Source organism: Puma concolor, chromosome B3, assembly GCF_028749965.1.
Source record: "Puma concolor isolate L17-30 chromosome B3, mPumCon1.1.hap2, whole genome shotgun sequence".
Lineage (NCBI taxonomy): Eukaryota > Metazoa > Chordata > Mammalia > Carnivora > Felidae > Puma > Puma concolor.
In genome coordinates, this window is record NC_141672.1 from 12168530 (window position 1) to 12182389 (window position 13860).

The 13860-nt window shown below is 42.5% G+C and overlaps 1 protein-coding gene across 2 annotated transcripts in view; it reads left to right on the top strand.

Annotated features, from left to right (window-relative positions):
* The window catches only part of BTBD7 (BTB domain containing 7), an 88903-nt gene extending 76794 nt beyond the window's left edge, over positions 1-12109 (top strand). For both annotated transcript variants that reach the window (XM_025918780.2, XM_086708944.1), the window contains 3 exons: positions 2231-2409; positions 3908-4354; positions 6818-12109. In XM_025918780.2, the coding sequence (XP_025774565.1) occupies positions 2231-2409; positions 3908-4354; positions 6818-7633 (1442 nt within the window). In that variant the 3' untranslated portion in view covers positions 7634-12109. The remainder of the gene's footprint in view (positions 1-2230; positions 2410-3907; positions 4355-6817) is intronic.
* The last annotated feature ends 1751 nt before the right edge of the window (positions 12110-13860 follow it).

Below are 13860 nucleotides of genomic sequence, written 5' to 3' on the forward strand. Positions count from 1 at the left end.
CTTGCCAATTACTACTGCAAAATTCAAACACATTGCAAACTGTATAGCGTTATTAGAAATACCCCATTCAGGTGCCTGGGCATCTGACTTTGGCTCAGGTCATGATCTCACGGTTTGTGAGTTTGAGTCCTGCATCCAGTTCTGTGCTGATAGCTTGGAGCCTGGAGCCTGCTTTGGATTCTGTGTCTCTCTCTGTCTCTCTGCTCCTCCCCTGCTCACTCTCTGTCTCTCTCTCCTTCAAAAATAAATAAACATTTAAAAAAATAAATAAATAAATAAAAAGGAAAAGAACTAGCCCCATTCATTTTCTGCTTATATTGTTTTAATTAAGGATAAATTTTAAAAAAATAACAACTTTTAATTGAGCACATTTTATTCTGGGACTAATGTCTGATCAGTTGTTGGCCTTATCAGATTTGGCCACTAGTGACAAAATACTGACTATCATTTATTTAAAGTATACATTAGACAACAGTATGAAGAGAAATGTTTCTGTAGCTGATTTATGCAGATATTGAAGCTACAGTAATTAGCCGGTTTTTATCAGCTCAAATTAATACAATTAAATAGCATAATTTAATCTTAGAACTGAATCTAAAAAGCCCAAAGACATTCACAATTAAGTACATTCAGAAGAGTAGGACTTGCCTTTCTTGTCTTGCTTTAACAAGACCTGGTCCTGTTCTGGTGTTATCTGATACTTCCCTCTTCCTAGCCCACCACACTCTAAGGAAGGCCATGTAGCTTATTGGAGAAGACTCATGGGCTCATATCCTGGCTCTGCCACTTTTATGTGACTTTGGGTAAGGTTACTTACTTAGCATTAATTTCTTCATCTGAAAAATGGATATAATGTCTCCTTTCTAGTGTTGTTAATGAAGATTCAAGGAAGTCCCATGAGTAAGATGCTTAGGAGTGTGCCTGGAACAAAGTAAGCACTCAGTAAATGGTCGCTCCCTTTCCCCAGAAATAATAACCAGTGGCTACTTTAGTCAGTTTGTCTCTTAGATATAGAAGACTCCATCCTTGACTTCCCACCCTCTCCTATAGCCTTAGTCTAGGTTCCCAATTGGTGTTCCTGCCTGTAACCTTACTCCCATTCTGGCCTTTACACCAGGACTTGGCAAACATTTTCTGGAAAGGCCATTTGGTAGATATTTTAAGTTTTGTGGGCCATGCAGTCTCCATCACAACTACTTAACTCTCTTGTCAAAAGCAACCTCAGACAATACGTAAACAAATAGGTGTAGTTGTGTGCCAGTACAACTTTATTGACAAAACAGGCAGCAGGCTTGATTCAGCCTACAGGCCGTAGTCTGCCAACCCCTGCTTTACACTGTTCTCAGAGCACGCTTTCTGTCACTGCCCTGATCCTGTCCTTCCTTCCCCTGCACAAGGGAGTACCTGTTGTTCACAACATAGAATTTAAATTCCTTATCGTAATATGCAGGCTCATTCGTGATCTGTTCCTACCCATCTTTCTCGCCTTCTCTCTTAACACTACTCCTGCTTGTACCTATGAACCCTGAGTTCGCTAATGCTGCCAGCTGCTTGTGCCATACTGTCACCTGCGTGTTTGACACATGCCTTGTCCTTCTGCTCGAGACACATACCTTCACTCTGCTTTCTTTACCTGCCTGGTTTTTCTCTCATTCTTCAGGACTCCACTCAGGATTCCCCTCCTCCAGGAAACCTCTCTTGCCTGCCTCCATCTGAGGTGGGCCCTTCCTCCACGTCCCGTCAGCATCCTTCACATGTTTGCCTTTGTGACCACTTAGGGCCTGTGCTCTACTGCTTTACTCAGTTTACTTCACTAAAACTAGAGCTCTTCGAGGACAGGGATCATATCTTTGATTCTGAGCACCCCAGTACCCAAGCCCAATACCTAGCACATAACCAGGACTCAGAAACTTATTTGAATAAAAGAATGAATATATTTAAAAGATTTCTGAAATGCCCTGAGATGTAGAAGAGAATATATGCAAGTAAAATTTTAGTTAGGTTGTGAACTAAGAAGACAGTTCAATAACTGTTTCGTATTATCAGCAGCGTTTTGAGCACAGTGAAATTTTATTAAAACTTTAAAAAATAATTAGAAGCACATAAATTAGTATTTTCCAGGAAATTAAAATTCTAATGCAGAACAACACAGGCCTTCTTGCTTGTGCTCAGTGGGGGACCTTTGATGCAGCTCAGATATTTTGCCTACAGAGTGTTTTTCTTTTTTCAGTTCCTCGTCTCCTCATTATGAAAGACATGGTTAGACGTCTGCAGGAACTACGGCACACTGAGCAGGTGCAGAGAGCCTATGCACTCAACTGTGGGGAAGGCGCCACGGTCAGCTATGAAATTCAAATTCGAGTGTTAAGAGAGTTCGGTCTTGCAGACGCGGCTGCAGAGCTCTTGCAGGTGGGGATGGCATTCGACTGTGTGAAATAGGGAGCCTGTGCAGATGGTATTTCAGACATTCCAGGAGCCCTCCCAGCACGCATCTGCTGCTTAGTGCATGCCCTTTCACTGCCTCATGGGTCTGGGATAGCCTGGAAGTCCCCCCTGGCTAGAGGCGGGGTGTGGAGTAGATGGAGCACATGGGCTCTGGTGGGAGAGCTGAAGTTATAGCTTGGCTCTGCTGCTCACCAGTTAGCTTGGGCCACTTAACCACTCCCAAGTATCAGTTTCCTTACCGATAAAGTGGATGTTGTGAAGACAAGAGGTGCTGTATGTAAGCAGCTATGTCTCTCAATACCTAGTAGGCCTGCTAAAACTTAATGGTGTGCATGCCCATCAAAGGTGAAAGAGGAAGCAGAGAATTCTGACCTTCCACTGCTCTCTGCCCCTCGTTGGGTCTCTAGGTTTCGGGTTGTGGCCTACTACCAGACGTAACAGGTCCTCCAGATGCCCCTCTTATTCCTCTCCCCTCCTCTTCCGTATAATAAGAAATTTTTTGCATGATGTTGCAAATCCTATAAGCACGAGAATCAAAAACTGAATGTGGGGTTTTTTTTGGTTTTTTTGTTTGGTAACCAGCATGGGGAAAAAAACTCCCTTGTTACCAAGTACAGGAGCAGGAGCAGGAGTGTTGGTTTTGCAGTGAAGGAAGAATGTGTAAAGTAGTCTGCTCACAGCCACTAAATCAGAACCTAAAGTAAAATTTAATTTTGTCTGGCCAAGTGATTGAATTTTTCTTGCCACTGACTCTAGACTTGTTTACCTGGAGTCTTCAAAAGGGAATGTGGTGTGATGTTCTTAGGCAAGGGAGCAGGCCACTTATAGGTTCTTGATTTTCTTTTTTTTGCTGTGGATTCCATCCATGAAATAGTCTTGTATACTATACATTTCTTTCCCCCTTGACATTCTAAACTGTATCTTAATTTGGTATCTTAAATTGCATTAAAGTTTTACAGATTAAGTATTCTTACGTAATGTTTATCAAAATGCTCATAAAACTGAGTTATATGTAATAGGTAAGGATTAGTATTTTATAGTTTTTATTTCAGACAGAGTGCAGATGTTTTGTAAGAAAGTTCTAGGAGGATCTTTACTTGTATGCCTTTTTGTCCTTTGGTATTTAATTTTATTTTCTCAGCAGAGACTCATTTGAATTAGGTTTTATTTCCTGCTTTTGCATTATCACATAATCTTGCAGGAGATTACCAACCTGCTTGCTGAAATATTTAGTTAAGCTGTTCTCCTTGATAGCTGTATCTTAGGCTATAGAGACTCCACTCTATCCTTTTGTGCTGTTATTAAGGTAAATTTTTCTTGGGCTTCTGGCCTAGAGAAATAATGTTGTGCCTTTTACTCTTGCTGAATGTGGTTTTCTTAGGATCTCACTTAATGCTCTCAGCCTGTAAATTTCTATCTAGAAAATTTGCTGATAAATGTCTTGTTTGTTTAAATCTTTCAGAATCCTCACAAGTTCTTTCCGGATGAACGTTTTGGGGATGAAAGTCCGCTTTTGACAATGAGACAGTCTGGGAGATGTCGAGTTAACAGTACCCCCACTGCAGAAACCATGTTTACAGATCTGGACTCTTTTGTGGCCTTCCATCCACCCTTGCCCCCACCGCCACCTCCGTACCACCCCCCAGCGACCCCAATCCATAACCAACTCAAAGCAGGCTGGAAACAAAGACCTCCCAGCCAGCATCCTTCACGTTCATTCTCTTATCCCTGTAATCATTCACTGTTTCACTCCAGAACGGCCCCTAAAGCCGGCCCCCCTCCCGTCTACTTGCCAGGTGTTAAAGCAGCAGCACCTGATTGCACCAACACCACAGGACTGGGGAGACAGACTGTGGCCACCGCCGCCACCGCCACCACCTCAGCAGCAGTAACTTCTGAGAAACAAGTGGTAAGTTAACATCTCACTAATTTAGGGCAAATAAAATGTTCATGGAATATGAGAGGCAGTTTCCAAGAGCCCTAGTGGGACTCAGCAGTGCCCAGAAGTATTGCCACCAAGCCGAAAGCATGGACTCCAGGACTATGGAGAGAGGGAGGTAAGGCCAAGTGAGAAGACAGGAAGAGAGGGTGTGTGGGGAGGGTGGTTGGCACCTTCCTTGTCTTTGTGTTCACTGTAGGTACTTAGAAGGGATGATGTTACTGGGCAGTGCCACTGGATGCTCTCGGTTTCACGATGCTCCATTCAAACACATGTCTAGAATCTGCCCTAGCTTCTCTTCTATAGAATCTGCTCTTCTACCAAATGCTTTGATGGAGTAGGAAAGGAAAGTTATTTATAGCTAAGCGTACTGTCAGGAGCAATGTGGCAGAAGACTCCCCATTCAGAAAGTAGATGGATGATCGGTCCTCATGCCTGTGTCGGCGTCTGGCAAGCTCTTCCATCAGGAGGCTCATTTGACTAGGAACCACAGTAGCTAGCGTTAATAGCTAGTAAATTAAGCGAGGACCTTGCTCAGTTTTGCACTGAATGAAAGGTTGAATTTCTGTTTATATAATACCTTTGAAACAAAATAGTGATTTTTAAGTCCTTCTGCTCAGTCACACATTATCAGTGGCCTTCAATAGAAAAACAAAAGAGGGGTGCCTGAGTAGCTCAGTCGGTTGGGTGTCCGACTTTGGCTCAGGTCATGACTTCATGGTTTGTGAGTTCGAGCCCTGCGTCAGGCTCTGTGCTGACAGCTGAGAGCCTGAAGCCTGCTTTGGATTCTGTGTCTCGCTCTCTCTCCTCCCCCACATGCACTCTGTCTCTGTGTCTCTCAAAAATGAACAAACGTTAAAGAAAAAAATTAAAAAAAAAAAAGAAAAACAAAGGATACATATATTAATTCAGGGAATCTTTATTAAAATACGGCTTTTGGAGGTGCGCCTGGGTGGCTCTGTCGGTTGAGCGTCCAACTTCGGCTCAGGTCGTGATCTTGCAGTTCGTGAGTTCAAGCCCCGTGTCAGGCTCTGTGCTGACAACTCAGAGCCTGGAGCCTGTTTCGGATTCTGCGTCTCCCTCTCTCTCTGCCCCTCCCCCGCTTGCACTCACTCTCTCTCAAAAATGAATCAACATTAAAGAAAAAAAATTAAAAAAAAAAAAAAAGAAAAAGGATACATATATTAATTCAGGGAATCTTTATTAAAATATGGCTTTTGGAGGGGTGCCCGGGTGGCTCAGTCAGTTGAGCGTCCGACTTCGGCTCAGGTCATGATCTCAAAGTTCGTGAGTTCGAGCCCCGCGTCGGGCTCTGTGCTGACAACTCAGAGCCTGGAGCCTGCTTTGGATTCTGTGTCTCCCTCTCTCTGCCCCTTCCCTGCTCATCTCTGTCTCTCTCTGTCTCTCAAAGATGAATAAACATTTAAAAAAATTTTTAATACAGCTTTTGGAATCTGTGGACTAGTGTACACCTTGGGTCAAATTATATTCTTTCCTCACTTTATACCCTGCTACCTACTCTCCCACCTGTCCTCCCAAGCCCCTAAAAAAAGAAGAAGCAACAGAGGTCGATAGCATTTGATAAGGCAAATTCCCATCCTATTGGCCCGGCCCTCGGTTTTACAATTACAAAGTTCTATTTTTTTTCAATTTTATTTTATTTTTAAGTTTCTTTTCAGAGAGGATAGACGTGCACACGATCAAGGAAGGGGCAGAGAGAGTGAGGGAGAGAGAATCCTAAGCAGACTCTGCGCTGTGATCACAGAGCCTGACTTGGGGCTTGATCCCACGAACCGCAAGATCATGGTTTGAGCCAAGATCAAGAGTCAGACCCTTAACTGACTGAGCCACCCTAGTCCCCTTACTTTTTATTTTAAATAAAATTCCTTTTAAAGGTAATTTATTTGTATGTTTGTCGCAGTCTCTTTTTTTAAGCTTTTGTTTTTAAGTAGTCTCTACACCCAATGTGGGGCTCAGACTCACAAACCCCAAGATCAAGAGTCACATGCTCCACCAACCCAGCCAGGTACCCCCATTACAGTCTTGATTATGATAATGAGAAATAGGAAACAACCTTCATATCAGCAGTGGGAGAATGGTTAAGTAAGCCATGGCTCATCAGTACAGTGGAATAATCTCAAAATTTAGCCACAGATTTATATATGCACTACATTTTGTGAAAATTAATATATGTGCAGAGAAAAAAAAAGTGAGAAATACCTTAAATTGTTAATGGTGATTATCTCAGGGAAGGTTAATGGTTTTGTTTTTGGGTTTTTTTGGCTTCTATGGTTTTCTATATTTTTATCATTCTTAAAACTAAGCCTGTATTACTTTTATAATGAGAAAGCAAAATCAGTGAACATCAGTTTTACAAAGAGGGTGTCATGGGCCTTTTTCTTTTAACCTCTCTTCCTTTATCTCTGTTTGCAGTGTACCCAACCTGTGCTAAACGATCTAATGCCGGACATCGCCATGGGTGTGTCCACACTGTCACTCAAGGACAGGAGGCTTCCAGAACTGGCTGTTGACACAGAATTAAGCCAATCAGTTTCTGAAGTAGGACCAGGGCCTCCCCAGCATCTGTCGTGTATTCCACAGAGGCACACACACACGTCTCGAAAGAAACACACGCTAGAGCAAAAAGCAGATGCTCGAGAAAATCAGCAGGAATATCCGGATTTCTATGACTTCTCAAATGCTGCTTGCAGACCTTCTACGCCTGCTCCTGGCAGACGCACCCCCTCCCCTTCGCAAGGTGGATATTTTGGTCCCGATTTGTATAGCCACAATAAGGCATCACCAAGTGGCTTAAAGTCAGCCTACCTACCTAGCCAGACCTCTCCTAAAAAGCAGGAAGAAGCTAGGAGGGAATATCCACTTTCCCCTGACGGGCATCTACACAGACAAAAGAATGAGCCAATACACCTTGATGTCGTTGAGCAACCTCCCCAGCGGTCAGACTTTCCTTTGGCAGCCCCAGAAAATGTTGGCAATGGTCCAGCCCACGTCAGGGGACGAACAGCAGTAGAAACTGACTTGACTTTTGGGCTGACTCCCAGCAGACCCTCACATTCTGCATGCAGCTCTGAAGCTCCGGAAGAGAGACCCAGTAGGAGACTGGCCGACAGCGAGTCCCTGGGCCATGGAGCTCCGCGAAATTCCGATTTAGAAAGGGAAGATTCAATAAGCAGGGGAAGGAGGTCACCAAGCAAGCCAGACTTCCTCTATAAAAAGTCTGCCCTCTGAGAGCAACCTCCAAGTCGTCTGTGCCTGAGATGTGAAACATCCCATTTTATGATGTAACCCAACAACTTAGAGACCAGTTTATTGATGCCAGCGAACTCAGTTTCACATTAGTTTATTCTCGTTTTTGTATATACATGTTTATTAGACATGGCATGCTAAGAGGGTTATTTTGAATGCTGCATCTGTCTATTTTGTGTTTGAACAATTATGTGGGGAAGCATTTTTAAGAGCAAGCAAGCTGGCACTTTTTTTTCTCTTTACAAATGATGGGATTTTTTTTGCACTTGTACATTTATTTTATCTGTGTTGATTTTATATCAGTATGTTACACTTTATTGCCACATTTAAAGGAACTGTATTTTCATACTTTTTTGCATTTTACCTTTCATCTACCAGTTTCCACGTGCATTGGATTGCACACTAAGATGTATTTTCTTATGAAATAGTTCTGTGTTTATTTTTTAATTATAGAAATTCCAAAGAACAGCACATCAAAATGCTCCTCTCTTTTCGGTAATCGTTTTAGTTCAGAAATCTTCCTGCTCAATCTCCATAAACCTAGTATCATTCTTTCTTACTTAGTAAGTCTTTGGGAGCTGGTCTTCATTCCTCCAGCGGGAGTCCAATCAGGATCCTGAAGTTTTCTGGTTCAATAAAGAACAGAAAGGAGCAAAGCCTTTTGTGCCCAGGCTTAAAGCTCTTGCTTTGTTCCCAGTGTGGACGCTGTCAGAATTCCTGCGAATGCTGGTAGTATGGATCAGCGTATCACTAGATGAGGTTCTAAAGACATCAGATTTTCTGGAATCCTAAGGCAGTGGAAATAACGAAGTGACTTAAAGCTTGCACTACGGGATATCTGGTTCTGAGCTTCGACTCTCCAGCTGAGGACTGCTTGCTGCCTTCAGTTGTCTTGCTCTCTGTGGGAAAAAAAAAACAAAAGGGCTTCAGTCTTATGGATGTCATTTGGTGTTTGTAAGCCTATGTTTTCTTTTAAATGTTTTTCAAAGTGTGTCTGAATTTTGGTGTCCTAAAAAAGTTGTTGTAGAACGCATAATGCTTTGTCACCAAAAAAAGAAAAAGAAACCTTTTTTTTTTTTCTTTTCCCAGTGAAACACTACATGTCCTACTTGAACTCCATTGGGGGGCGCTGGTTTGGGATTTTACTGAACCACTGAGCACATGGGATCTTTTAAGATCCTCTCCCTTGGAAGGGCAATGTGTGAGCTAAGGACTGTTTTTTTTTTCTTACTCTCCAGTGTAAATATATTAGTATTTGAGTTTTTAAATCACTTTAACATTATTTGAGCATTCACTTTGTATTTTTACAAACACATACACACACAGCCGTAGCACTTAGAAGAAAAGAGACTTGCTGAACATCCCCTCATATGAAGGATGTCTGGGAGCCTCTTTTCTGTGTATGTATATATATATAAAACTATGAATCACTCACACTCACTCTAAAACTATGCAGGGCTAGGGAGCCTTTACAAGCTACCATATAAATGAATTACATGCACTTTTAAGTAAATAGGTTTCTATTGGGTGTCAACAACTCTGATTTCTCCCGAAGCTGTAGTTTCTCTTACAGTCTTTCCTAGTTCACCCTGTGGATATACACTCAGGAATAATCTGACATTTTAAAAAATCCTAACAGTCGGTAGTCTCAAAGATGAGGAACTCGTCAGTCTATCCGCATACGGCCAACCGTTGCCCCGCGTTGTGCTGCCCGCCGAGTTGGCTGCTGCTGGCGTGCTCGTCGATGCCGGCGGTGGTGCGCACTGAGCTCGATGCCTCCCGGAGTGAACACTCAGCCCCTGGGAGGTTGGCTAGCTTCGCCTTTGAGGCTCCTTTTTTTTTAGAGCTAGAAAAACATAGGACTCTGTTCTCATTTTGAGGAGGTTTGACTCTTTATAATAGATGATGGTGTCTTTTGAAGCCGATCTCATTCTGTCTCCAGAAACAAAACTGTTAATTCCATCATATTCCTTAACGTGTATTTATATACATGTCTTGACATGAATTACTTTGATGTAGTTTTAGATTTCTATTCTGAATTCAGACCATACCACGCTAGTACCGCAAATAAGAGTGAGTAGAGCTAATCTGGGTGGGAAAAAGCTTTCTCATCTCTGACCTGTATTTTTCAAAATGTTAGATAAGAGCTATTTGATGTCACACGTTCATTTTTCTGAAAATGTATCAAATATTCTTTCATATTCCCCAAACATAAAAACAAGTGGCCACTGTTCCTACTTTAATTTATGAAGTTTGCTTTTACTAATTTAATAGCTGCTCTGACTAAACTGTGTGTAGAGAGGAACTGACTCTAACCCGTGGGATTGTGGATTGGTGAGACTTTGCAGAAGGTAAGCAGATGTGGCTTGTGTGTGTTCGGGTGGGCGACAGTGGACTTCTGATGTACCTTGTGAGGCGTGGTGGCCGGGGTAGGTGAACAGCTGTGTGCCTCTGGCTTTGGAACCCACCTCTTCAATCCTTTGTAATGCGAACCTGGCACTAAAATCTTCTAATGCTGTTGTACTAAGATAAATGTGAAGCCTGAGTAAGATGGCTCTTAGGGAAAAAAAGCGTATGTAGAATATAAAATTTGGGACCTGGCATGTCACTCAGTTTAGAAATTTCATGAGAACCAAATCTCAGAAAGAATACCAGATCTCCTCTTGAGACCGTGGACAATGAGGCCATCAGACAATCACCTCCCTCGGTTGCCCACTGTGTGACAGTTTAGAGAACTACCGTTTAGCCCCTGGAGCAGAAAGAGAAGATCCATGTTTCTTCAAGATGCTGTTGGTCTTTTTCTTATATTTTTGTCTTAGTTTTGTGATTTTGATGGATAACTACAAAGTCACCTGTGACTCGAAAAGAAATAGCATGAAAGGCAAAAACGATCACTGAAAAGCAGCCATTTGAGTTTTCCACATATCACGGCCTTTGTCCCATGCCCCTTAGCCTTCTCCAGGCACACATCCTAGACCTAAGCTCTCCTGGCATTTCCAGAACCAGTTGGATCTTGAGGATTTTTAACAAGTTCTTTGTATTTGAGTCTTTTTGTCGAACTGTCTGTGAAACTTTACCTATTCTTGGTTTTGCGTCCTCAACTCTTTTTATTACAAGATTGCCATCCTTTATTGGATTTTCTTTTGGTTGTTTGTTCACATTCTGGCATTGGACCGTCCTTGTCCATTTGAATGAGGGTGATGATGCAGAGTGTGAAGGGTGCAGTGTGGGGGCGGCAGGGGCTCCCAGCCGACCCCGCACCAGTCTCTGAAGGGGAAGGGTTAACATTTCTCAGTAACTACTCAGCAAAATAGGTATTTTCGTGATGTGTCATCCTCCTTTTAGGGGGAAACGTGTTTCATGAAACACTTCTAAGACACTTGTTTTGCAATTCTAAGGCATTCATGTTTTTAGCTTAGGAATGAACTCAAAGGGAAATGACTTTTTTTTTTTTTAATTATTATTTGGTTGACTTTCAACTTTTCAGTTGAAAATTACTATTACAGCAGCAGTGATGGGTGCTATTCCCGGTTCTGCAATGGTTTACTTTGTCTACTAAGTGGTTTACTTTCAAACCTCATTACACATAACCTTGCTAAAAGAGTTGCCGTCACACACTAAAAGGTATTTGACTTTTCCACGGACACTGTCGTATGAACAATGTTTTATGAACTGTTAAGTTGTCTTTTTGTCCTGGAGATTGCAATAGCGGTTGCACAATTGTTTTATTGGCAAGTCTTTGGGTTTTTTTTTTTTTCCTTCTAGAAAACCCTCAGACCATGTGTCAGCCTTCCACATTCTGAATATCATAACGCTGTGGCCGTTTCTAGAAAGATGACTTACAAGTGTGTGTCTTGAAAACAGCCTCTCGTGTTGGTGTGTTTACGTGGGTTCTGAGACGAGGTAAGCTCTGGAAGCTTCTTTGTGTACTACACATGACCGTGTATCCGGGTTCCGTGGGCAGGTGGTGTGGGATCCTGCTCTTAGATGGGGTGGCTCAAAGATACAGATTCCTGAATTCCACTTGCCGTCTGTGTACCACATCTATTCTTCAGAGAGGTGGCATCTTCTACAACACTGCATTTCCTGTGGTTGTGCTGTTACTGCTATGAAGTCAAGTGCCTTCAATGCTAAAGGCTCAGAAATTTTTCTTAAACGGATTTCATGTCCTATGCAAGTGTTTTCTACAACCTGCATAACCAGTACTTTGTAAAACTTGTTTACGCTTCAATTGTACATAGTGTTTTTTAAAGAAATATATAGTATTTTTATTTAGGTACCTCCAAACTTGAATTCGTCTGTGTGAAGCATTGTAAAACGATACATTTCTCTTTTGAGTATCATTACGGTTGTACAAAGGTTTCCACTGGTTCTATTTTTCTACTGTTACTAATAAGCATGTAGCACTGACTTTATCCTACATATAGTTGGCATTTCAAATAAACGGCTTGTATAGAATCTGCTGACTTGGATAGTCTGTTTCAGCCCTGTAGCACGCAGTCCTCAACATAGGGGTGGGGTGATGGTACCACCCCAAGGGTAGAATTGGGAAGAAAGGTGAATGTCCCCTGTGTTTCCAGGGTTTCAGTCCATCAGGGGCTTTTAAAAATTATTACGGTTTTCTTGGAATACCACATTTTCATCGGAGTCCGATTCATTCTTTTACTTCACTGGGAAACTTCTGAGAGATTTCAGCTTACAAATTGTAGCAAAGTTACTTGCACAGGGGTCTCCAAAGGAAGTTCTGCATCCTGACCGCATGAACCCCCGCCCAGAGTGTGCCAACCACGGTGGTCGGTCACTGAGAGACCCAGATGTGTCCCAAGACTCATAGGTGTCCAAGCGTCTGCACTTTTTTCTTTCAAACTAGGGCTCCTTCGTATTTTTCAATTTGAAAGGGTAATGGAGTCATGATCTTGATGATCTTGTCTAGTTTTCTGAAAAACCATATGTGAAACAAAGTTTTCTAATTCCCATTTTCTCAATTGCTATAAAATCTATCATTTTTTAATCAATTTTACTAATAAGCTCATTCTAACCTTTCCACCTTCATGCCTTACTAAGGCGATTCTCCATCTTAGGTTTAACTGTGGACTTTCAAGATAAGATATAAGGTGTTTTGTTTTTTTTTTTATGTGAGCTTCTTAAAAATCTAAAAATGAAAAATTGAATAAGTCAACTTCATTCCTGTGCTTGCAGATGGCCCTGGGACAGCGGGTTCAGGCAGCTCCTTAGCCACATCAGGCCTCGCCTTTCCTTAGGGCACTGAGGAATAGTTCTTGGGTCCAGCCTCCACAGCAGACAGCCAACAGGACACCTATTCTCAGAAACTTTGGACTCTTGCTGGAAATGACTTTTGTCCCAGAAACAAAGCAGGACAGAGTAGTAAGAGGTTATCATGGCTGAGGGGAAGACTGGCTCGACATGGCCCAGGAATGAATGGGAGGTGAAACATGCCAGATTCAATGTGAGGCACTTTATTTTTTTTCTTTAATCAATGAATTAGATACTTCCTTTCATACATGCTATCATTAGTGCTATTTTATTACAGATGAGAAAACCAAGGCACAGAGATATCAAGTAGCTTGTCCAAGGTCACACACCTAGTAAGTTAGTAAAGGCCTCAGGCTCAAACCCAGACAGTGTGGCTCCGGAGCCCAAGTTCTGAACCATGGAATTGTACGGCGCACCAGGAGGTGTGGTGGCCCAGGCAGGGAAGCATAATGTGTTGGGGGTGAAGGTAGGCATGTGTGAGGCGTGCATTTGTTCCGCAAACATTTATTTGTTCAATAAATAAGTGACTTCTAACTGCCAGACAGCTGCTAAGTCCTGAGATGACAGTGATGAACAAGACACAGCCATGCCCATAACAATTTTTGGGTCTTGAGAAACCCAAGACACTTGAGAAACAAAAGACACTGGATTATTACAGAAGTTAAGGCTGGGGGTCTAACTGGTCCCGGGATTGGGAAGACTTAGTGTGGAAGGAAGTGAGCTGCAGAGTGCAATCAAGGGAAAGCCTGAACCACAGCGCAAGGAGGCGAGGGATTCGGGGGGGAGGGTTTCCAGGAAGATGCAGAACCTGAGGCAGGAGGAGTCGGGTCGGCAGAAAGTTGGGAGTCTAATGTCAGTCGTCTGCACTTGGCCATTCTGTGCAAGCTTAGACGCTCAGAGGAAAGGGTCTAAGCTGGAGGTGCTAGGTGGGAGTT